This window comes from Pseudophryne corroboree, chromosome 2, assembly GCF_028390025.1.
Source record: "Pseudophryne corroboree isolate aPseCor3 chromosome 2, aPseCor3.hap2, whole genome shotgun sequence".
NCBI classification, from domain to species: Eukaryota; Metazoa; Chordata; class Amphibia; order Anura; family Myobatrachidae; genus Pseudophryne; species Pseudophryne corroboree.
The window spans coordinates 1,020,508,477-1,020,534,642 of NC_086445.1; the positions used below are offsets into that span (position 1 = coordinate 1,020,508,477).

The 26,166-nt window shown below is 46.9% G+C and overlaps 1 protein-coding gene across 2 annotated transcripts in view; it reads right to left on the reverse strand.

Annotated features, from left to right (window-relative positions):
* LOC135050309 (OX-2 membrane glycoprotein-like) overlaps nt 1-26,166 on the reverse strand; it is a 69,034-nt gene that overhangs the window by 31,882 nt on the left and 10,986 nt on the right. For both annotated transcript variants that reach the window (XM_063956712.1, XM_063956711.1), the window contains exons 2-3: nt 4,671-4,725; nt 1,349-1,675 (exon numbers count right to left, since the gene is read on the reverse strand). In XM_063956712.1, coding sequence (XP_063812782.1) covers nt 1,349-1,675; nt 4,671-4,725 — 382 coding nt within the window. The remainder of the gene's footprint in view (nt 1-1,348; nt 1,676-4,670; nt 4,726-26,166) is intronic.

Here is a 26,166-nt window from a genome sequence, read left to right on the forward strand (position 1 = left end):
TAACATCTCTCTTCTTCTTCTTCTCCCAGACAACAAACATGGATTGCATTTGCCTCCCACACCCACTGCATTATTGGATTAGTTACAGTCTCTGTGCCACAGATTATAGAGCTGGGATTCCCAATGATCCAACAAAAAAGAGGAGCGACAGTTTATACTGAAGACTTTGCGGTCAACAGTTTCCTTTGACTACAAAGGATATGAAGAAGAGAAGAATGGTGCCATAATCATGGGAACATAGACTGGGTTTCATATTTAGATGAATTTGCTATGTGTTTGCAAGGGACGAGCGGTGATATAAATGGCTCAGGAGGCACTGGCTAGTACCAGAGCCAAATTTACACACAATATATGAGTCCAAAGGTTCATGTGGGCATTATACAAAGATACAGCAGTGTATACCGCTGGACATTTGGTGAGTTTTGACCAGAGATTGCCGGACATGGTAGGCAGTGGAGGTGCAGCAATGCCAGTGGGCAAGGGTTCTTACAGCAAGGGTTGTTGGCTCAGTATAGCATGATAGGAATGTGACACAGTGGGTCCTAGTTTGTCCTAGAGACACTTTGGTGACATCTTTTCGGCTGGACTCTACACACGAGGAAACTATCAGCGTGTGCACAAGATGGAAGACAACTGTATGAGTCCTTAACCGATTCCAGTCCAATCTAACCGGAGGAACTTGGAGTTGTGATGGCCACATTGGACCATCCACTATGGGAATTAGAATCAGGTGGACTATACAGTAGCTGAAAGTTGCATAGCTTAATCCAACAGTAGTATACTATGTCCCAAAATAGAGAATGGAGAGAGATTTTTCAACCAGTCACACTCCTGTGCCAGTACAAGCTAGATTAAGGAAACCACATCAACAGCAAGGCTTTCTCTGCCAGCAGAGATATTTGTTGGGGAGGTTGAGATAACTTTAAAAAATGGTACTGAAGAAGAGGAAATGGCAGAAGTTAATCCGGACCCAACCTAAGTAGAAGAGATCATGGCCAATACTAGCTCCCAGAAGGCCATGGCAAGACTGTCCCCAGTGTCACCTGTGAACTTACAAGAGAGCTGGGATGAAACAGAAGAGCCTGAACCCTGTGGAACACTTTGCAAATTGTGCAACCAGCTGCACCTGCGCTACACCTCTTCTCCTGTTCTCAAACCTGCATGTGCAGTGACACCTGTTTACTGATTTTGACTCACAGAATCCCGAGGTGAGAAAAAACGAGAAACAGCTGGGTTGACTCAAGTGTAATTCCAGACCTTACACTCCTCCACTCAGAGCAGCTCCAGTGCATTGGGAATCTGAAGCAGAATGGTGTATGAGGACACATCTGTATTTGCAAACTCTTACCAATAAAAGAAAGGCAGGGTTTCCCTTTGCTTGCTCCGATTGGGAAGACATTCAAAACACAAGTGTAGCATCCTTCATCATCAATGCTGGCCCTATACACAGTGATGGCAGTCTTGTTGACCCCAGCCAGGCTGACGTTCAGGCGATTCTCATATCCCTTGGTGATTAGTGCCCCTGACTTTCTGGTGATGGTGGCCACAGTCGTTTCTTTGTTTCCTGACGTCTTAGTCCAGGTGGCTTGAATGATTTCCTTTGCTTCGGATAAAGTGCACTCTAAGGTCGCACTCTCACCAAACTCTACCAGATCGTCTTTAGCTTTCACACTAGCTGCAAAATTTATGAAAAGTCTGTTATTACCTAGAACATTTCCATGTGTACATAGGTGGTACTAGACCACTCCACAACACAAGATGCATTGCCCTTTCCTTAATAATTACCCCATATTCTCTCCTTTTCCCCATCAGGTGTCCATTCTAGCAGAACATTTGCCAAGTGATATTTTTGTGACGCCAAAAAGTCTGATTACCTGGACTTGTGCAATTAACAAAATAGTTGGAGCTTTAGTTCAATGGTGGTCATTCCGAGTTGATCGCAGCAGCAATTTTGTTAGCAGTTGGGCAAAACCATGTGCACTGCAGGAGGGGTAGATATAACATGTGCAGAGAGAGTTAGATTTGGGTGGGGTGTGTTCAAACTGGAATCTAGATTGCAGTGTAAGAATAAAGCAGCCAGTATTTACCCTTTACAGAAACAAATAACCCACCCAAATCTAACTCTCTCTGCACATGTTATATCTGGCCCCCCTGCAGTGCGCATGGTTTTGCCCAATTGCTAACAAACTTGCTGCTGCGATCAACTTAGAATTACCCCCAATGGCAATACAGTAGGGTAAAGTAGGGCTGCAGTATTTCTCTCCCAAAAGATGAACAAGGGAAATAGTTGGTAGTTGTCCACAGATGATCAAGTTAACATTAATAGTGGTCACTGTCTGTAGGTGCTGGGTGCTGATCGGTAAGTAGGGCATATTTTAATTTTGAAGGGAAAACTTTTAGTCGTGATGGATAACTACCGCTACAGTAGCTGTAGCGATACATCGCAACTAAAATTTTGCCCTTCAAAATTAAAATTTGCCCTACTTACCGATCAGCATCCAGCACCTACAGACAGTGAACACTAATTAACACAGGACATCTTGGTGTCATTCAGGTTCAGTGTCTTGGGTCAAATGACGCTTTCACAAACCAGTGATGCAATGTTCATCTATAGATAAATGTTATTGACGGACTCACTTTCTGAGACCCTCGCAAAGCGCCATACTGACCTACAAGTGTATTAAAGATGTACATCTTCTTTATTGGTCAGTCCAAATGCAGATTAAAGGAGTCATGAGTTTCCACCCCCGAAGCAATGAGAAATCCTGATACACAGTGTTGTCATAGCGACTCGCGAGTGCATCTCACAATCAACCGTGTTTGCTTTGTAAATGATTGGCGCTTTAAAAAAAAATGTGCATTCTCGCACATACTCCCGCACCTCCGGCTTCTCGCACCCTATTACATTTACCCCCAAATCTTGATATACATAAGATACTGAATTGAAGACAGTCAAACAATATAATAATAAATTGGCATCAGTGGTATGCAGGAAAGTTAAACTGGTCTTGAACCATTCCGGAACTTTGCATGCTGTGATTGGCAGTAAAATTATATATTTTCTAAACAACTTTACAAGAAATGACCAATACGGAAAAGAGAAACCGCTTTCTAAAATGTTCCTCAAAATGATCACAATTAAAGGATATCAAATCTTACACTGTGGAACAGTGGGCCTCATTCAGCAGTGATCGCAATTGCAAAGTTGCACACAGGCAGCTGTACAATTGCAAATCAGTAAAAATGCATAAACAGTAGGAAGTATTAAACACCTCCTTGCTGCATTTGCGATCCCAGTGCTGAGACCAGCGTCGCAGCCTGGGATCAACATCATGAGCGATGGTTGCGATGTTCCCCTGCAAACGGGCAGCTGAGTAAGTCTCAGCTTACACAGCCTGGCCATTGCAGGAGGCATTGTGAGGCCAAGAAATGTGCATCTTTAGATGAAGACCTTGACCTCATCACTCCTGGAAAACAGGATGACACGCCCCCATTTCCGGCAACGCTGGGCATCCCCGGTCTCGAACCCCTCTGCCAGTCAATCAAGCAGAGACTTACTGATGGCTGCCCGTGATCACCCAGGAACCATGGTCCACAAGCTCCTAAAGGGTCCTGCACTTGCGCAGTTTCCTGATAATCGGGAAACTGCGCAATTGATTGAACAAGCGATCACTACTGAATGAGGCACTGCGTTTCTTTACTTTTTTGTCCATATTATGTTTGTGAATTACTTATACCATGTTTTGGCGATCCTGTAGCATATAAAATGATTTTGGTCAGTGTGATAGGCAAAATCAGTGATATTGGCTGCCAAGCATAAACTAAGTGGATGAATCGGACCTCAACCATGTCCCTCACCAAATAACTGAACCTAAGGATGACAGGTGGACACGATTTACTTAAATACATTTTATTGAGTTTTTTGAGAAAATTTGTTCTTAGGGTGCCTTGGAAAAAATGCTGATCCTCTAGGGCGCCGTGATTCAAGAAAGTTTGGGAATCACTGACCAATACAAAGCGCTGTTCTGTTCCCCAATAATAATAAACTGTGAAGTACATTAGTTATTTTGCTGTTGCCTAAATGAATAAAGTTTTGTTTAAAAATGAATAACTAGAAAAAAAATCAATAATTAAAACATGTTTACCAATTGGTTTATTAGTTGACTGTGGTCACGTCTGGTTATGGTATGACTGGTAGTAAGGCGTCAATATGGAGAGTCTCAGGTTAGATTAGCAGCAGAAGAAAGCCAAGGTTTGCAGCATTGGGAAGCCATGATAAAGTGTTGACAATAGGTCAACGGCCATCTACACAGGTTCATGTAGGGGCGGATTAGGGGAGGGGCGACAGGTGCAACACACTGTGTTTTGAATTGTAGAATTCAGAGTCTTCATCCGGCGGCTCAGCAGTTTAGTAACAGCGTACACCGAGGAGCTCCTGCACAGTCAATCTCACGGGATAGGGATCCCGTGAGACTGTGGCAGAGTACCTCACTCATTCACATAGTGCCATACGTGCATATTAGAGCGGAAGTAAATGGGTGAGGTGCACTGGCACCAAGGTGCGTCAGTGTGTGCAAACGGCATAACGGTCAGCGCAAAACATGAACAGTAAATTTATTCCCCGCAAAGTCGTTGCTATTTATTGGAACATTTATATTCATGATTCTTACCATCAGCACCAATCACTGCCGAACACAGCATGCAGACGGCGCCAAAGTATGCTTCCTGAAAAAGTACAAAACAGTAAGAAACTAAAAAGATAGGAACTAAAGCTAAATGCAGAAATAACAGTGTATACATAAACAATAAAATACATAACATGCAGATAGCATATGTGTACTTAATGTGTGTGTGTGTGTGTGTGTGTGTGTGTGTGTGTGTGTGTGTGTGTGTGTGACTGTGTGTAGATAGATAGAAGAAAGATAGATAGATAGATAGATAAGGTCTTAACTGGAGTTAAGAATGGAAAAAAAAGAGACCAGGGCAGTCTTTTCATGTGGGCTCAAGGGCCAGTTTCCCAAGGGCCCCGGGACTATAAGGGCCATGGGCTGATAGCTGAGGGTCCCCTTTCTGCAGGGGAACCAGATTTTTTTTAAATAAACCCTGGGGAACTGGAGATATCCGACTTCAAAGCAGTAGTCCCCATCGGAGCCTGTTAATTGCTCTTCCCAGTCAGACATCTTGGGTTCTGTCTGACTTAGAGTTTTTCTGAGGGTTTACTTATACCCCTTTTACACTCGCATGAAAATCCCGGGATTTTGCACGTGAACGCGCATCATCCCGGGATTTTTCTCAGTGTGAAAGGGACAATTTCCCGGGACGAGCATCCCGGGATTTCAATCCAGGTCTCGACCAGGGTTGGTCCCGGGACTGTCCCGGGAAGCTGTGTAGTGTGAAAGGGCCCGTCCCGGGATTTACTACCCGGGACTGTTAAAAGGCCTCCGATTGGAGCTTTCTTGGGCTCAGAAATGCCCTGGGGAGCGTCCAGGAAGCGTTTGAGGAAGGCAGCATGGCATTTGCAGGCAGATGCGGATTTATTTTTTTCTTGACAAAAATATTGCTATAAATAAATCCAGTCTATGATTAGCTACAGGTATGTTTTGAAACCAAAGTGATACCTCTTTTACACTCGAGGAAATTGCAGACATGTCAAATTTTGAAAACTGTCGAATTGCAAAAAGTCGAATTTGAAACGTACGTTTTTTTGTCGAAAAGTACTGTATTGCATTGTGGCCCATTTTTTTACTTTTGCAGCAATTCGACCGCAATTGCATATACCCATTTGTGTACAAACACCGCGCTGGGGGTAAAAAGTACAGTAATGTGCGTAACAGTAGACCATGTTTTCAGTGTTTTCTAAATAATTGTTTCTCCATATATACACAGTTGCTGGCAATGTGTTTTTTTGGGGGGGAAATCATTAAAAATGAAACCAAAGATCAAAGGTGAAAAAAAAAAAGAAGAATTTACTTACCGATAATTCTATTTCTCATAGTCCGTAGTGGATGCTGGGGACTCCGAAAGGACCATGGGGAATAGCGGCTCCGCAGGAGACTGGGCACAAAGTAAAAGCTTTAGGACTAGCTGGTGTGCACTGGCTCCTCCCCCCATGACCCTCCTCCAAGCCTCAGTTAGGATACTGTGCCCGGACGAGCGTACACAATAAGGAAGGATTTTGAATCCCGGGTAAGACTCATACCAGCCACACCAATCACACCGTACAACTTGTGATCTGAACCCAGTTAACAGCATGATAACAGAAGGAGCCTCTGAAAAGATGGCTCACAACAACAATAACCCGATTTTTGTAACAATAACTATGTACAAGTAATGCAGACAATCCGCACTTGGGATGGGCGCCCAGCATCCACTACGGACTATGAGAAATAGAATTATCGGTAAGTAAATTCTTATTTTCTCTAACGTCCTAGTGGATGCTGGGGACTCCGAAAGGACCATGGGGATTATACCAAAGCTCCCAAACGGGCGGGAGAGTGCGGATGACTCTGCAGCACCGAATGAGAGAACTCCAGGTCCTCCTCAGCCAGGGTATCAAATTTGTAGAATTTAGCAAACGTGTTTGCCCCTGACCAAGTAGCTGCTCGGCAAAGTTGTAAAGCCGAGACCCCTCGGGCAGCCGCCCAAGATGAGCCCACTTTCCGTGTGGAATGGGCTTTTACAGATTTTGGCTGTGGCAGGCCTGCCACAGAATGTGCAAGCTGAATTGTACTACAAATCCAACGAGCAATCGTCTGCTTAGAAGCAGGAGCACCCAGCTTGTTGGGTGCATACAGGATAAACAGCGAGTCAGATTTTCTGACTCCAGCCGTCCTGGAAACATATATTTTCAGGGCCCTGACTACGTCCAGCAACTTGGAATCCTCCAAGTCCCTAGTAGCCGCAGGCACCACAATAGGTTGGTTTAAGTGAAATGCTGAAACCACCTTAGGGAGAAATTGAGGACAAGTCCTCAATTCTGCCCTGTCCGTATGAAAAATTAGGTAAGGGCTTTTATAGGAGAAAGCCGCCAATTCTGATACACGCCTGGCTGAAGCCAGGGCTAACAGCATTACCACTTTCCATGTGAGATATTTCAAGTCCACAGTGGTGAGTGGTTCAAACCAATGTGATTTTAGGAATCCCAACACTACATTGAGATCCCAAGGTGCCACTGGAGGCACAAAAGGAGGCTGTATATGCAGTACTCCCTTGACAAACGTTTGAACTTCAGGAACAGAAGCTAGTTCTTTTTGGAAGAATATCGACAGGGCCGAAATTTGAACCTTAATGGACCCTAATTTGAGGCCCATAGACAGTCCTGTTTGCAGGAAATGCAGGAATCGACCCAGTTGAAATTCCTCCGTAGGGGCCTTCCTGGCCTCGCACCACGCAACATATTTACGCCAAATACGGTGATAATGTTGTACGGTTACATCCTTCCTGGCTTTGATCAGGGTAGGGATGACTTCAACCGGAATGCCTTTTTCCTTCAGGATCCGGCGTTCAACCGCCATGCCGTCAAACGCAGCCGCGGTAAGTCTTGGAACAGACATGGTCCCTGCTGGAGCAGGTCCTGTCTTAGAGGTAGAGGCCACGGGTCTTCCGTGAGCATCTCTTGAATTTCCGGGTACCAAGTCCTTCTTGGCCAATCCGGAGCCACGAGTATAGTCTTTACTCCTCTCCTTCTTATGATTCTCAGTACTTTTGGTATGAGAGGAAGAGGAGGGAACACATACACTGACCGGTACACCCACGGTGTTACCAGAGCGTCCACAGCTATTGCCTGAGGGTCCCTTGACCTGGAGCAATATCTGTCCAGTTTTTTGTTGAGGCGAGACGCCATCATGTCCACCTTTGGTTTTTCCCAACGGTTTACAATCATGTGGAAGACTTCTGGGTGAAGTCCCCACTCCCCCGGGTGAAGATCGTGTCTGCTGAGGAAGTCTGCTTCCCAGTTGTCCACTCCCGGAATGAACACTGCTGACAGTGCTATCACATGATTTTCCGCCCAGCGAAGAATCCTTGCCACTTCCGTCATTGCCCTCCTGCTTCTTGTGCCGCCCTGTCTGTTTACGTGGGCGACTGCCGTGATGTTGTCCGACTGGATCAATACTGGCTGACCCTGAAGCAGAGGCCTTGCCTGACTTAGGGCATTGTAAATGGCCCTTAGTTCCAGGATATTTATGTGAAGTGACGTTTCCATGCTTGACCACAAGCCCTGGAAATTTTTTCCCTGTGTGACTGCTCCCCAGCCTCTCAGGCTGGCATCCGTGGTCACCAGGACCCAATCCTGAATGCCGTATCTGCGGCCCTCTAGGAGATGAGCACTCTGTAACCACCACAGGAGAGACACCCTTGTCCTTGGAGACAGGGTTATCCGCTGATGCATTTGAAGATGCGATCCGGACCATTTGTCTAGCAGATCCAACTGAAAAGTTCTTGCGTGGAATCTGTCGAATGGAATCGCTTCGTAAGAAGCCACCATCTTTCCCAGGACCCTTGTGCACTGATGCACTGACACCTGGCCTGGTCTTAGGAGTTTCCTGACTAGGTCGGATAACTCCCTGGCTTTCTCTTCCGGGAGAAACACCTTTTTCTGTACTGTGTCCAGAATCATCCCTAGGAACAGCAGACGTGTCGTCGGAATCAGCTGCGATTTTGGAATATTTAGAATCCATCCGTGCTGTCGTAGTACTATTTGAGATAGTGCTACTCCGACCTCTAACTGTTCTCTGGACCGTGCCCTTATCAGGAGATCGTCCAAGTAAGGGATAATTAAGACGCCTTTTCTTCGAAGAAGAATCATCATTTCGGCCATTACCTTGGTAAAGACCCGGGGTGCCGTGGACAATCCAAACGGCAGCGTCTGAAACTGATAGTGACAGTTCTGTACCACAAACCTGAGGTACCCTTGGTGAGAAGGGCAAATTGGGACATGGAGGTAAGCATCCTTGATGTCCAGAGACACCATGTAGTCCCCTTCTTCCAGGTTCGCTATCACTGCTCTGAGTGACTCCATCTTGAACTTGAACCTTTTTATGTAAGTGTTCAAGTCTTTCAGATTTAAAATGGGTCTCACCGAGCCGTCCGGCTTCGGTACCACAAACAGCGTGGAGTAATACCCCTTTCCCTGTTGTAGGAGGGGTACCTTGATTATCACTTGCTGGGAATACAGCTTGTGAATGGCTTCCAATACCGCCTCCCTGTCGGGGGTAGACGTTGGTAAAGCAGACTTCAGGAACCGGCGAGGGGGAGACGTCTCGAATTCCAATTTGTACCCCTGAGATACTACCTGCAGGATCCAGGGGTCCACTTGCGAGTGAGCCCACTGCGCGCTGAAAATCTTGAGACGGGCCCCCACCGTGCCTGAGTTCGCTTGTAAGGCCCCAGCGTCATGCTGAGGACTTGGCAGAAGTGGGGGAGGGCTTCTGTTCGTGGGAAGAAGCTGTCTGTTGCAGTCTTTTTCCCCTTCCTCTGCCCCGGGGCAGATATGAGTGGCCTTTTGCCCGCTTGCCCTTATGGGGACGAAAGGACTGAGCCTGAAAAGACGGTATCTTTTTCTGCTGCGAGGTGACTTGGGGTAAAAAGGTGGATTTCCCAGCCGTTGCCGTGGCCACCAGGTCCGATAGACCGCCCCCAAATAACTCCTCCCCTTTATACGGCAATACTTCCATATGCCGTTTGGAATCCGCATCCCCTGACCACTGTCGCGTCCATAATCCTCTTCTGGCAGAAATGGACATCGTACTTACTCTTGATGCCAGAGTGCAAATGTCTCTCTGTGCATCTCGCATATATAGGAATGCATCCTTTAAATGCTCTATAGTCAATAATATATTGTCCCTGTCCAGGGTATCAATATTTTCAGTCAGGGAATCCGACCAAGCCACCCCAGCACTGCACATCCAGGCTGAGGCGATTGCTGGTCGCAGTATAACACCAGTATGTGTGTATATACTTTTAAGGATATTTTCCAGCCTCCTATCTGCTGGCTCCTTAAGGGCGGCCGTTTCTGGAGACGGTAACGCCACTTGTTTTGATAAGCGTGTGAGCGCCTTATCTACCCTAGGGGGTGTTTCCCAACGAGCCCTAACCTCTGGTGGGAAGGGATATAGTGCCAATAATTTTTTAGAAATTAGCAGTTTTTTGTCGGGGGTAACCCACGCTTCATCACACACTTCATTCAATTCATCTGATTCAGGAAAAACTACGGGTAGTTTTTTCACACCCCACATAATACCCCTTTTCGTGGTACTTGCAGTATCAGAGATGTGCAAAACCTCCTTCATTGCCGTGATCATGTAACGTGTGGCCCTACTGGAAAATACGTTTGTTTCTTCACCGTCGACACTGGAGTCAGTGTCTGTGTCCGTGTCGACCCACTGAGGTAACGGGCGTTTTATAGCCCCTGACGGTGTTTGAGACGCCTGGACAGGCACTAACTGAGCTGCCGGCTGTCTCATGTCGTCAACAGTTTTCTGTAACGTGCCGACACTGTCACGTAATTCCTTAATTACGGCCATCCATTCAGGTGTCGACTCCCTAGGGGGTGACATCACCATTATAGGCAATTGCTCCGCCTCCACATCATTTTCCTCCTCATACATGTCGACACACACGTACCGACACCCAGCACACACACAGGGAATGCTCTGATAGAGGACAGGACCCCACTTAGCCCCTTGGGGAGACAGAGGGAGAGTTTGCCAGCACACACCAGAGCGCTATATATGTATAGGGACAACCTTACAATAAGTGTCTATCCCTTATAGCTGCTTATATCTGTTATTTCGCCAAATAAGTGCCCCCCTCTCTTTTTTACCCTGTTTCTGTAGTGCAGGATGCAGGGGAGATTCTGGGAGCCTTCCTACCAGCGGAGCTGTGTGGGAAAAATGGCGCTGTGTGCTGAGGAGATAGGCCCCGCCCCCTTCACGGCGGGCTCTTCTCTCGCTTTTTTCTGGAAAACTGGCAGGGGTTAAATACATCCATATAGCCCAGGAGCTATATGTGATGTATTTTTTGCCAAATAAGGTAAATTCATTGCTTCCCAGGGCGCCCCCCCCCAGCGCCCTGCACCCTCAGTGACCGAAGTGTGAAGTGTGCTGAGAGCAATGGCGCACAGCTGCAGTGCTGTGCGCTACCTTATGAAGACAGGAAAGTCTTCTGCCGCCGATTTATGGACCTCTTCTTGCTTCAGCATCTGTAAGGGGGCCGGCGGCGCGGCTCCGGGACCCATCCATGGCTGGGCCTGTGATCGTCCCTCTGGAGCTAATGTCCAGTAGCCAAGAAGCCCAATCCACTCTGCACGCCGGTGAGTTCGCTTCTTCTCCCCTTAGTCCCACGCTGCAGTGAGCCTGTTGCCAGCAGGACTCACTGAAAATAAAAAATAAAAAACCTAAGTATACTTTTACTTCTAAGCAGCTCAGGAGAGCCACCTAGATTGCACCCTTCTCGGCCGGGCACAAAGATCTAACTGAGGCTTGGAGGAGGGTCATGGGGGGAGGAGCCAGTGCACACCAGCTAGTCCTAAAGCTTTTACTTTGTGCCCAGTCTCCTGCGGAGCCGCTATTCCCCATGGTCCTTTCGGAGTCCCCAGCATCCACTAGGACGTTAGAGAGAAAAAAAAAATCAATTCGCCAAACATGTTGTGTTGATTCTTCTTCACCCCTCCCTTTGTTGACTAGTGTGACCTCATCTATGTGAGCCAGAAAAAGGCCATTTCTAATGACATACATATGCATTTGCAGGGATATCCCGGGATCAGTGTAAATGGGGCTGTCCCCGGTCGATCCCAGGTCTTAGTGCAGTGTGAAAGGGATCAGTCCCGGGAATGCATCCCGGGAGTGACCCGGGTGTGCGAGTGTAAAAGGGGTATAAGACAGCCCTGAAATTGAGGTAGCTGCGAAACCTGCAGATGGATATGGCCTGGGGACATTGGGGAGTGGCTTCTATAGGGCAACTATATGTAGAAGACACTTTAAAATCCTTTTCTCATCTGACTTTGGAATTTGCATTTTTTTTCTGTTATTTGCAGCTACAACAAGCCTTACTAGCTCAGTCCCGGTGGGCTCGCCTGCCTTCTTGGAGTCTTCCATGAGGAATTCTTATGTCCCTGGGCCCTAAGTGTCTGATTTCTATCCTATAGACTTATCTGTTAGATCACTTCATCACCTTTTACTTCATTACTTGGCAGCTGCAGCGGAGAGAGAGAAGAGGAGGATGGGAACTGCTGCTGCTGCTGAATCAGCTGCTCAACTATTTGTCTCCACGAATATCTGGCCCCCACGTCATCGCCTCACCCCACAATTGCAGGTTGTTGTTTTTTACAATGATTGATATTGGAAGGCAGCAGAGGCAGCTGTCTTTGGTGCAATGAGTCTTTGGGGGTGCAGGGTCCACGACTGAATATACTCCTCTCTGAACAGTGGATAATGATGATACACACAAAAGTTTAAATACTAAGGGGTATATTCAATTGACGTCGAAAGCTGCCATCTGTCGAAAAGACGGCAGTTTTCGACTTTTTTAGGTCAGAAGGGGTTCCGACCTATTCAATATATTCTACAAGTCGAGGAATTCGACTTGTCGAAAAGCACGTGGATCGGCGGAATAGCTGCCGATCAGGTGCTTGTGTCGAAAACGGGGCCAAAACCGACAGTTTTTGACCCCTTTTCAACCATCTCATTTCGACTTTAAAAAAAGTTGAAGTGAGTGGGATGCGGGAGCAGTGACGGGGAGAGCCGTGGGCAGCCAGACGGGGAGAGCAGGAGGATGTCACAGCCGCCGCTCACAGCAGCGTCCCACCGGCTCCAGCAAGCGAGCCCTCGCTTGCTGGAGCCGGGTGGACGCTGTCGTGAGCGGCGGCTGTGATGCAGGGCCGTGGAGAGGAGGGATGGGGAGAGACAGACATACGAGGGGGGAGACGGGAGAGAGCAGCGCTACAGCAGCGGTTATATAGCTGCTGCTATAGAAAGAACAAATTCAGCTGCGCAAAATATCAGGGAATTAGTCCACTAGCTTTTTGCTATTTAGGCGCTGTATAAGCAGTTTTTTGTTTTCTTTTCCTATATAGCTGCTGCTGTAGCGCTGCTCTCCCCCGTCTGCCCGTGGCTCTCCCCCGTCTCCGCCCCTCTTGCATCTCAATTCGACTTTTTTTAAAGTCGAATTGATAATGCATTGAATAGCCCAGGTCGGATCCATTCGGACAAATGAATGTCAGAATGGATCCAACTTCAATTGAATATACCCCTAAATATAATATATGCCTGATCTATCAATCTGGTACCAAAATGCCCCATCGCAATACTGATTAGATCATGTCCATGCAAGTTGGAATATAAAGGAACATTTTCAGATGATATTGAGAAATCAAGAATACCAGAGACTGTGGCTTGGTCACAGGAAGCTGGAGCCGCGTTGTGTATTGCGATTCTCAAGCCTAGATTTCACAAACCACAAGTCAACAGAAATTGCTGCCCCACTTTCATAAGGTATCCGGTCTACAGATCTGCAATAAAAAGGTCTACCACTAATGGTCGACGTACATTAGGTCGGCAGGGTCAAATGGTCGACACATGTTTTTTAAGGGTTTTACCATTCTTACAACTTTTGCTGCACTTGCTATCCAAATCACAAACTATGACCTTTAGTAACCTTGTAGCGAGCGAAGAAAGCCTGAAGCGTGGCGAGCGAAGTGAACCCACGAGGGGGGCGCTTTTCAACAAATGGATAAAAAAAATGTTTAAAACTTCAAAACAACACCCACATTTTTTTCGTGTGTCGGTCTTTTGACCTTGCCAACCTTTTGTATGTCGACATTTTGACCCTGTCGACCTTTTGGCTTTTGAGTGGACGAATTTCAACAAACTGGAGTAATTTTTTTTTAAATACAATTTTTTGTGTCGATCTTTTGATCCTGTTGACCTTTTGCCTGTCGACATTTTGACTGTCAACCTTTTTGGCCATGTTGACTTTTTTATGTCTTTCTTCGGGATATGGTCCTTGGGTCGACACAGCTTAGGTTGACAGTCATTAGGTTGACCACTGAAGGTCAACATGCATTAGGTCGACATGGTCAATAGGTCGATATGTACTAGGTCGATATGTACTAGGTCGACATGTCAAAAGGTTGACATGAGTTTTTCACATTTTATTTCATTTTGTGGACTATTCCATACTTGACGATCCATGTGGATTGCGATCGGAATGGTAACCTGTGCCGAGCGAAGTGAGGAGACACGGTGCACTAATTGGGGTTCCCCGTCTCTTTACGAAGAAAACAACACCAAAAACAGTCCAAAAACTCATGTCGACCTTTTGACCTAGTACATGTCGACCTAATTCACATGTCGACCTAATGCCCATGTCGACCTTCAGTGGTCGACATAATGACTGTCGACCTAAGTTGGGTCGACCTAACGACCCATACCCCTATCTTCTGTATCACAACCCTTTCATAAATGTACTTATTAAAATATAATGATGGTGGACGTGAAGGGCTAAAATTACTAAATGTCGGTTTTGTTGGAGCTCTGAAACCGGTGGGATCCGCTGCAAGGTGACGGCCATTTCATGGTGTCGTTTTGACCTTATAAACTGAATCTGCCATCGTTGTGCTTCGGCTTCAAGACACCAATACCCCTGCATATCAAGTCATCGCTTGCAGTTAGGATTTCATGGAAAAGTGATTGACAGGAGGTGGCCGTATGGCGGTGTTGACGGGGAGTTTATGGGAAAAACCATAAACACCGGCCTGTCATGGCCATTTTCAGGACATATACTGTACCTGCTGATGACTGCGAGCTCATACATGCAAAAACATGCCAGTACTGCTACTGCTGTGTCCAGTCTGGATAGCCATAGACCAACCCTTATACCCAGTGTTTCTCATTTTTCCATATAGGTCGTGAATGTGTACACAGTTGCAAATGAGTTAGCGATGGCTCCGGTGGGCGTCTCTTTTCATTTCAGTTCAGTTCCATTGCCTGGAAAATTGCTATTGCATTTGTGTACAAACATGAATTAAGTCCACTATTGGCCTACTTTTGTGACATCATAAGTTGGAGAGAATTTGGCTGGTCTGATGAAAAATAAGATTTTACTTACCGATAAATCTATTTCTCGTAGTCCGTAGTGGATGCTGGGACTCCGTAAGGACCATGGGGAATAGCGGCTCCGCAGGAGACAGGGCACAAAATAAAAGCTTAAGGATCAGGTGGTGTGCACTGGCTCCTCCCCCTATGACCCTCCTCCAAGCCTCAGTTAGGATACTGTGCCCGGACGAGCGTACATAATAAGGAAGGATATTGAATCCCGGGTAAGACTCATACCAGCCACACCAATCACACCGTACAACTTGTGATCTGAACCCAGTTAACAGTATGATAAACGCAAAGGAGCCTCTGAAAAGATGGCTCACAACAATAATAACCCGAATCTTTGTAACAATAACTATATACAAGTATTGCAGACAATCCGCACTAGGGATGGGCGCCCAGCATCCACTACGGACTACGAGAAATAGATTTATCGGTAAGTAAAATCTTATTTTCTCTGACGTCCTAGTGGATGCTGGGACTCCGTAAGGACCATGGGGATTATACCAAAGCTCTCAAACGGGCGGGAGAGTGCGGATGACTCTGCAGCACCGAATGAGAGAACTCCAGGTCCTCCTCAGCCAGGGTATCAAATTTGTAGAATTTAGCAAACGTGTTTGCCCCTGACCAAGTAGCTGCTCGGCAAAGTTGTAAAGCCGAGACCCCTCGGGCAGCCGCCCAAGATGAGCCCACTTTCCTTGTGGAATGGGCTTTTACTGATTTTGGCTGTGGCAATCCTGCCACAGAATGTGCAAGCTGAATTGTACTACAAATCCAACGAGCAATCGTCTGCTTAGAAGCAGGAGCACCCAGCTTGTTGGGTGCATACAGGATAAACAGCGAGTCAGATTTTCTGACTCCAGCCGTCCTGGAAACATATATTTTCAAGGCCCTGACAACTTCAAGCAACTTAGAGTCCTCTAAGTCCCTGGTAGCCGCAGGTACCACAATAGGTTGGTTCATGTGAAATGCAGAAACCACCTTAGGTAGAAATTGAGGACGAGTCCTCAATTCCGCCCTGTCAGAATGAAAAATTAAGTAAGGGCTTTTATATGATAAAGCCGCCAATTCTGACACACGCCTGGCTGAAGCCAAGGCTAACAGCATCGACACCTTCCATGTGAGATATTTTAAGTCCACAGTGGAAAATGGTTCAAACCAATGTGACTTTAGAAAACTCAACACCACATTGAGATCCCAAGGTGCCACTGGAGGCACAAAAGGAGGCTGTATGTGCAGCACCCCTTTTACAAATGTCTGAACTTCAGGTACTGAAGCCAGTTCTTTCTGGAAGAAAATCGACAGGGCCGAAATTTGAACCTTAATGGACCCTAATTTTAGGCCCATAGACAGTCCTGTTTGCAGGAAATGAAGGAAACGACCCAGTTGAAATTCCTCTGTAGGGGCCTTCTTGGCCTCACACCACGCAACATATTTACGCCAAATGCGGTGATAATGTTTTGCGGTTACGTCCTTCCTAGCTTTGACCAGAGTAGGGATGACTTCTTCTGGAATGCCTTTTTCCCTCAGGATCCGGCGTTCAACCGCCATGCCGTCAAACGCAGCCGCGGTAAGTCCTGGAACAGACAAGGCCCCTGCAGTAGCAGGTCCTTTCTTAGAGGTAGAGGCCACGGTTCGTCCGTGAGCATCTCTTGAAGTTCCGGGTACCAAGTCCGTCTTGGCCAATCCGGAACCACGAGTATAGTTCTTACTCCTCTCCTTCTTATGATTCTCAGTACTTTTGGTATGAGAGGCAGAGGAGGGAACACATACACTGACTGGTACACCCACGGCGTTACCAGAGCGTCCACTGCTATTGCCTGAGGGTCCCTTGACCTGGCGCAATATCTGTCCAGTTTTTTGTTTAGACGTGACGCCATCATGTCCACCTTTGGTTTTTCCCAACGGTTTACAATCAGGTGGAAGACTTCTGGGTGAAGTCCCCACTCTCCCGGGTGAAGGTCGTGTCTGCTGAGGAAGTCTGCTTCCCAGTTGTCCACTCCCGGAATGAATACTGCTGACAGTGCTATCACATGATTTTCCGCCCAGCGAAGAATCCTTGCAGCTTCTGCCATTGCCCTCCTGCTTCTCGTGCCGCCCTGCCTGTTTACGTGGGCGACTGACGTGATGTTGTCCGATTGGATCAACACCGCCTGACCCTGAAGCAGAGGTTTTGCTTGACTTAGGGCATTGTAAATGGACCTTAGTTCCAGAATGTTTATATGAAGAGACGTTTCCAAGCTTGACCACAGGCCCTGGAAATTCCTTCCCTGTGTGACTGCTCCCCAGCCTCTCAGGCTGGCATCCGTGGTTACCAGGATCCAATCCTGAATGCCAAATCTGCGGCCCTCTAGTAGATGAGCACTCTGCAGCCACCACAGGAGAGACACCCTTGTCCTTGGCGACAGGGTTATCCGCTGATGCATCTGCAGATGCGATCCGGACCATTTGTCCAGTAGATCCCACTGAAATGTTCTTGCATGGAATCTTCCGAATGGAATCGCTTCGTAAGAAGCCACCATTTTCCCCAGGACCCTCGTGCACTGATGCACTGAGACCTGTCCTGGTTTTAGGAGGTTCCTGACTAGCTCGGATAACTCCCTGGCCTTCTCCTCCGGGAGAAACACCTTCTTCTGGACTGTGTCCAGAATCATTCCTAGGAACAGTAGACGTGTCGTTGGAATCAGCTGCGATTTTGGAATATTTAGAATCCACCCGTGCTGACGTAACACTACCTGAGATAGTGCTACTCCGACTTCTAACTGTTCCCTGGATCTTGCCCTTATCAGGAGATCGTCCAAGTAAGGGATAATTAAAATGCCTTTTCTTCGTAGAAGAATCATCATTTCGGCCATTACCTTGGTAAAGACCCGAGGTGCCGTGGACAAACCAAACGGCAGCGTCTGAAACTGATAATGACAGTTTTGTACTACAAACCTGAGGTACCCTTGGTGAGAAGGGTATATCGGGACGTGGAGATAAGCATCTTTGATGTCCAGAGACACCATATAGTCCCCTTCTTCCAGGTTTGCTATCACTGCTCTGAGTGACTCCATCTTGAATTTGAACCTTTTTATGTAAGTGTTCAAGGATTTCAGATTTAAAATTGGTCTCACCGAGCCGTCCGGCTTCGGTACCACAAACAGCGTGGAATAATACCCCTTTCCTTGTTGCAGGAGGGGTACCTTGATTATCACCTGCTGGGAATACAGCTTGTGAATGGCTTCCAAAACTGCCTCCCTGTCGGAGGGAGACTTTGGTAAAGCAGACTTCAGGAAACGACGAGGGGGAAACGCCTCGAATTCCAGTTTGTACCCCTGCGATACTACCTGTAGAATCCAGGGATCCACTTGCGAGTGAGCCCACTGCGCGTTGAAATTCTTGAGACGGGCCCCCACCATATCTGAGTCTGCTTGTAAAGCCCCAGCGTCATGCTGAAGACTTGGCAGAAGCAGGGGAGGGCTTCTGCTCCTGTGAAGCGGCTGCATGGTGCAGTCTTTTTCCTCTTCCTCTGCCCCGGGGCAGAAAAGAATGGCCTTTTGCTCGCTTGTACTTATGGGAACGAAAGGACTGAGTTTGAAAAGACGGTGTCTTTTTCTGCTGATGTGGAGTGACCTGGGGTAAAAAGGTGGATTTTCCAGCCGTTGCCGTGGCCACCAGGTCCGATAGACCAGCCCCAAATAACTCCTCCCCTTTATACGGCAATACTTCCATGTGCCGTTTGGAATCCGCATCCCCTGACCACTGTCGCGTCCATAACGCTCTTCTGGCAGAGATGGACATAGCACTTACTCTTGATGCCAGGGTGCAAATATCCCTCTGTGCATCACGCATATATAGTAATGCATCCTTTAAATGTTCTATAGTTAACAAAATATTGTCCCTATCCAGGGTATCAATATTCTCGGTCAGGGAATCCGACCATGCGACTCCAGCACTGCACATCCAGGCTGAGGCGATTGCTGGTCGCAGTATAACACCAGTATGTGTGTATATACTTTTTAGGATATTTTCCAGCCTTCTATCAGCTGGTTCTTTGAGGGTAGCCGTATCAGGAGACGGTAACGCTACTTGTTTTGATAAACGTGTGAGCGCCTTATCTATCCTAGGGGGTGTTTCCCAACGCGCCCTAACCTCTGGCGGGAAAGGATATAATGCTAATAATTTTTTAGAAATTAGCTGTTTTTTATCGGGGGAAACCCACGCTTTTTCACACACCTCATTTATTTCCTCTGACTCAGGAAAAAATATTGGTAGTTTTTTCTCACCCCACATAATACCCTTCTTTGTGGTACTTGTAGTGTCAGAAAGGTTCAATTCATTGCCGTGATCATGTAACGTGTGGCCCTACTGGACATTACGTTTGTCTCGTCACCGTCGACACTAGACTCAGTATCTGTGTCAGGGTCTGTGTCGACCCACTGAGGTAACGGGCGTTTTAGCGCCCCTGACGGTGTCTGAGACGCCTGGACAGACACTAATTGATTTGCCGGCTGTCTCATGTCGTCAACAGTTTTTTGCAAATTGCTGACATTATCACTTAATTGTTTAAATACAATCATCCAGTCAGGTGTCGACTCCCTAGGGGGTGACATCACCAACACAGGCAACTGCTCCGCCTCCACATAATTTTCCTCCTCATACATGTCGACACACGCGTACCGACACACAGCACACACACCGGGAATGCTCTGATAGAGGACAGGACCCCACTTAGCCCTTTGGAGAGACAGAGGGAGAGTCTGCCAGCACACACCCAGCGCTATATATATACAGGGATAACCTTATATAAGTGTTACTCCCTTATAGCTGCTGTTAATATATTTATTTGCTGCCAAACGTGCCCCCCCTTCTCTTTTTTACCCTGATTCTGAAGCAGGACTGCAGGGGAGAGTCAGGGAGCCGTCCTTCCAGCGGAGCTGTGAGGGAAAATGGCGCTTGTGTGCTGAGGAGATAGGCTCCGCCCCTTCACGACGTCCTTATCTCCCGCTTTTTTGTGTAAAATGGCAGGGGATTAAAATACATCCATATAGCCCAGGAGCTATATGTGATGTATTCTGTTTTGCCACCTAAGGTATTCTGTTATATTGCGTCTCAGGGCGCTCCCCCCCCAGCGCCCTGCACCCTCAGTGACCGGAGTGTGAAGTGTGCTGAGAGCAATGGCGCACAGCTGCGGTGCTGTGCGCTACCTTAGTCTGAAGACAGGATGTCTTCTGCCGCCGATTTCACCGGACCTCTTCGTCTCTTCTGGCTCTGTAAGGGGGACGGCGGCGCGGCTCCGGTGACCCATCCAGGCTGAACCTGTGATCGTCCCTCTGGAGCTAGTGTCCAGTAGCCTAAGAAACCCGATCCACTCTGCACTCAGGTGAGTCCGTTTCTTCTCCCCTTAGTCCCACGATGCAGTGAGCCTGTTGCCAGCAGGACTCACTGAAAATAAAAAAACCTAACTAAACTTTTATTCTAAGCAGCTCAGGAGAGCCACCTAGATTGCACCCTTCTCGGCCGGGCACAAAAATCTAACTGAGGCTTGGAGGAGGGTCATAGGGGGAGGAGCCAGTGCACACCACCTGATCCTTAAGCTTTTATTTTGTGCCCTGTCTCCTGCGGAGCCGCTATTCCCCATGGTCCTTACGGAGTCCCAGCATCCACTAGGACGTCAGAGAAAAGTTGGTTAGATGTATGAGGCAGTGTTTTAGTTGGGCAGACAAGTTGGATGGTTGGTCACTTGGATGGTTGGAGGAAAGTTGGTCTGATGTATGGCCAGAATTAGGTCTACATACGCAGCCGCAGTTGTGTAGGTACCAACAGAGCCAAGCAGGGAACCAACGAGGAGGGAGTTGAACAGAATGCTGGTCAGAGGCACTTCCATGGAAAAAGCACACCAACAGGCAGCAGGGGGTACCCATGAGAACACCGACCTCCATAGGTGGACCCCGATGAGAGAGGAACCTCCCCAGGTAAGCGACAGACAGTGGGAAGGTCAGATGGGCCAATGAGGCAGAAGCGTCGGAGTGGCAGACGATGATCCGGCAGTCTGAAAATCCAGGTCATGGCTTCGGGTCTATCCAGATGCTTAAGCTCGGAGGGCCCCAGTCACCATGTAAGCCCTGGACATTTGCCGGTCTAGCCATCCTGTAATTATCCTATTGTCTAGATGACCATCAACATGATAAGTCTCTCAAATGAAATGTGCTTAATGCATTAGCAAAGGTGTGCATCGCAAGGGTTTGGATGGCCCTTCAGGATCTTTGATGGCTGGGATATACTGGTAAAAAATATTGTCACCTATGAGAAACATGTATACACCAGTCTGTTCAATTTTGAGCACATCTGAACTCCGTGGTTGGACTCCCTTTATAACTCTGTTGTGCCTGCAGATGCTTCATATGCAGACCCTCGTCCACCGCCGGGCCCCTTACATGGCCCACTGATAATAATGCTATTTAATAGCTTGTCAAGCTCCCACTATTCTTTGGCATGTATAATGTATATCCACTTATTGCCTTGCAACAGTAACTTTTCATGGTTCTTTTTCACCCCAGGCAACATCTGTGATCAGATTTCTGTGTCCAAAGGCACAACATCAGATCATTGCGATCATCGGTGGCAATATGAGAAAGCCTCAGCTTACTCAAAATGATGGGGGTACTGCTCAGCCGCTGCCAGGAAGCCTGTGTTCAGCACTCCTACAGAAGGGGACGATGCACTCATATTTTGTAGAACAGTCCCTGTTGCCTCCCCCGAACCACTCCCAAATGGGGTTCAGTATGGATGACCGGCGGACGGGATGCTGGCTGTCAATATCCTCTTGCGGGCTCTTCGCACTTGCCATACTTCAGTCTCAGGATCTATTCCCACTTGATTGGTGTTGTGGACACTGAGTGGGAATAGTCTTATAGCGCCAGCATTCCGGCTGGCGGTATTGTCGGCTGTCCGGATTCCGGCATTGGTATTCTGACCACCGGGATCCCAACAGCCGGTAAATTAAAGACATCCCCCCATTGCTATTGACATGCTGCGGCTAAGGGGAACAGTATAGATCCTGCACAAGAGCCGATATCTAACAATCTGATAGAGATGAACGGGTTCAGTTTTACTTGGATTTACTCAGTTCTCAAAATGGCATCTTATTGGCTCATGAATGTCACGTGTTTTGGATAGCCAATCATAAAAATCTGGATATAACCGAACTGGCGGTAATTCTGGCGTTACATCCAAACCCGCTCATCTCTACAATCTGAGATGCACCCAGACTATCGGATTTGTGCACATCTCTGAATGAGGCTGTTATTGCAGTAAGTTGTGTTTATAAAATGGTAGGCCTTGCTGGGCTACGGAATTCTGCGATTGCCGCTTTAAAAAGAGAGGCATTCTCACACAAATTCCTGCACCTCCGGCTTCTTGCACCCTATTACATTTTTACCTCCCTAGTGTTCCTAGAAGGACGAGGTTGGGAAACACTGAGGTAGCAAAAAAACCTTGGTGGCACAGCTAAGTTCACTTGAAACTTTTTGATATACAGACACACACGAGGTGACCATCAAACATAATACATTAATTTTCAATCATGTCCTTGAATTGTTATGCCAAAAAAAAAAAAGCATGGGTACTCCCATTGTGGTAACCTATGGCTCTCTTCCATTATAGTGTTGTGGCCGGATAGCCCCTGGTGGCCACATGGACAATGGCGGCCGTGGCACTGAAGGGATTAACCCCTAGTGCCCGGCGGCATTAGGAGGACAATGGGCGGTTGGTGCCAATTTTAAACTGTGCACTGGCGCTAGGCGCCATCTTTAAATGTATTGTGGGTGCTAAGCACCGGGCATTTAAAATATGTTTAATAATGTGTCATATGTTATATCGCTGCGCAGTGTGCAGTTGGAGAAAGATGGACTGCACAGTTATAGAACTGTATGGACAGGGTACTTACAAGAAAAGTACAAGGTATTTTGTTTCTAAAAAGGCCTTGAAAATAGTTTTTGAGACACTTTTGCATAGGAAGTCGTATGGTAATTGTCCTAGCTCCAGACTTGCTATGTACAAGTAAGTGTCAATTAGCCGGCCTTTTAGTGGCCAAGCATTATCTTTGAAATACAAACGAAGGTGGAAGGAAGATTGTTTGTGTTGCAGCCTTTCCTGTCGTAATCCCAAACACTGGGTTTGCATGGAGATGTGAATGAGACAGAAACATTTGTATTTTGAAGCTATATGTTAAATGTATCAATGGCGAAGTGTAAACTCCCAGGTGGTAGGAATTGGAGTTTAAACTATACCAAACTTTGTGTGTGACAGGAAGGAGGAAATTGCTTCATGCACTTATATCCTTTTAAAATGTAATTTATTTATATTTTGTAAGATATCCTGATTGGATGGAAAGGACTGTGGTTTGTGATTTTACTATATAAAAAGAGGAGGCCTGTGAGCTCCAGAGTGTATTATACCAGTTTCATTCTGCTGTAACATCTTGCTGTATTGCTGAGTTCTTATCAGAACTATTTATTGGGCAAATAAACATCATCCGACTCAAGAAGACCGCTTCCTCTTGTGACCTGCAGGGCTATGCCAAACATAGCCCTGTTCTCCGGCTGTCCAGGGAGCACCCAACGTCTCCAAGCTCCGCTTTCCGCCAGCTACCGGTAGAGGCCTAGTCAAGCGACTAGTGGGGATTCGTCAACACCACACAGGTGTGGTAAGGTGGCGTAACGACGCATACAGAGCAGAACCGTGGTTCCAAACGCCACGGCAGGTTAGGAGTTTGGTGGTGGCAGCATAAACCCGCCCATGGCGCAGTGGGTGTAGTCAGTAACAGGCGGTTACTGACGGTAAGCGGGAATCCCCTATGTGGCAAGGTCCTGTGTGACCTAAACATGTACTGGGGACGGGACACGAAAGCGGTGAGGGCTTTCGTACGGGACCATCCGGTCACAAGTGTAATTGCAGAATGTCAATTTATTTACATCCATGTAAAATCTTCTTTTTATTGTTTCAAATTTAAGTTAATGAAACATTTTATTAAATATCCCTTACATATATGAAATTTTCTGAGAAGAATGTGCTTGAATAATGTATTATAATCTATTTTGTTTATCAAGATATCATTATTATTACCAGTTATTTATATAGCGCCAACATATTCCATTGCACTTCAGTAACACAATAGAAATAAAACAAGACTGTGTAGTAAGTGATGTGCGGCGGGCACTTTTCGTGTTTTGTGTTTTGGTTCTGGTTCTAATTCCACTTTCGTGTTTTGGTTTTTGCTTGGTTTTGCCAAAACCACCCTTTCGTGTTTTGGTTTTGGATCTGGATAATTTAAAAAAAACAACAACATAAAAACAGCTAAAATCACAGAATTTGGGGGGTAATTTTGCTCCTACTGTATTATTAACCACAATAACATTAATTTCCACTCATTTCCAGTCTATTCTGAACAACTCACACCTCACAATATTGTTTTTAGGCCTAAAAGTTGCACTGAGGTGGCTGTATGACTAAGCTAAGCGACACAAGTGTGCGACACAAACACCTGGCCCATCTAGGAGTGGCACTGCAGTGGCAGACAGGATGGCACTTAAAAAAACTAGTCCCCAAACAGCACATGATGCAAAGAAGAAAAAGAGGTGCAAGATGGAATTGTCCTTGGGCCCTCCCACCCACCCTTATGTTGTATAAACAGGACATGCACACTTTAACAAACCAATCATTTCAGCAACAGGGTCTGCCACACGACTGTGGCTGAAATGACTGGTTTGTTTGGGCCCCCATCAAAAAAGAAGCAATCAATCTCTCCTTGAACAAACTGGCTCTACAGAGGCAAGATGTCGACCTCATCCTCCTCACCCCTTTCACTGTGTACATACTCCTCCTCACAGAGTATTAATTCGTCCCCACTGGAATCCACCATCACAGGTCCCTGTGTACTTTCTGGAGGCAATTGCTGGTAAAGGTCTTCCTGGAGGAATTTATAATTCATTTTGATGAACATCATCTTCTCCACATTTAGTGGAAGTAACCTCCTACGCCGATCGCTGACAAGGTTACCAGCTGCACTAAACACTGTTTTGGAGTACACACTGGAGGGGGGCAACTTAGGTAAAATAAAGCCAGTTTGTGCAAGGGCATCCAAATTGCATCTTTTTCCTTGCCAGTATACATACGGATTGTCAGACACGCCTACATGGATGCTGTCACTCATATAATCCTCCACCATTCTTTCAATGGTGACAGAATCATATGCAGTGACAGTAGACATGTCAGTAATTGTTGGCAGCTCCTTCAGTCCAGACCAGATGTCAGCTTTCGCTCCTGACTGCCCTGCATCACCGCCAGCGGGTGGGCTAGGAAATCTTATCCTTTTCTTTGCAGCCCCAGTGGTGGGAGAAATTGAAGGAGAAGCTGTTGACGGGTCACGTTCCGCTTGAGTTAACAATTTACTAACCAGCAGGTCTTTGCACCTCTGCACACTTGTGTCTGCTGGAAAGAGAGATACAACGTAGGCTTTAAACCTAGGATCGAGCACGGTGGCCAAAATGTAGTGCTCTGATTTCAACAGATTGACCACCCTTGAATCCTGGCAAAGCGAATGAAGGGCTTCATCCACAAGTCCCACATACTTTGCGGAATCGCTCCGTCTTAGCTGCTCCTTCAATTTCTCCAGCTGCTTCTGCAAAAGCCTGATGAGGGGAATGACCTGACTCAAGATGGCAGTGTCTGAACTGACTTCACGTGTGGCAAGTTCGAAGGGTTGGAGAACCTTGCACAAGACGGAAATCATTCTCCACTGCGCTTAAGTCAGGTGCGTTACCCCTTCTTTGCCTATATCGTAGATGGATGTATAGGCTTGAAAGGCCTTTTGCTGCTCCTCCATCCTCTAAAGCATATAGAGTGTTGAATTCCACCTCGTTACCACCTCTTGCTTCAGTTGATGGCAGGGCATGTTCAAGAGTGTTTACTGCCGCTCCAGTCTTCGGCACGCAGTAGCAGAATGCCGAAAGTGGCCCGCAATTTTTCGGGCCACCAACAGCATCTCCTGTACACTCCTGTCATTTTTCAAAAAATTCTGCACCACCAA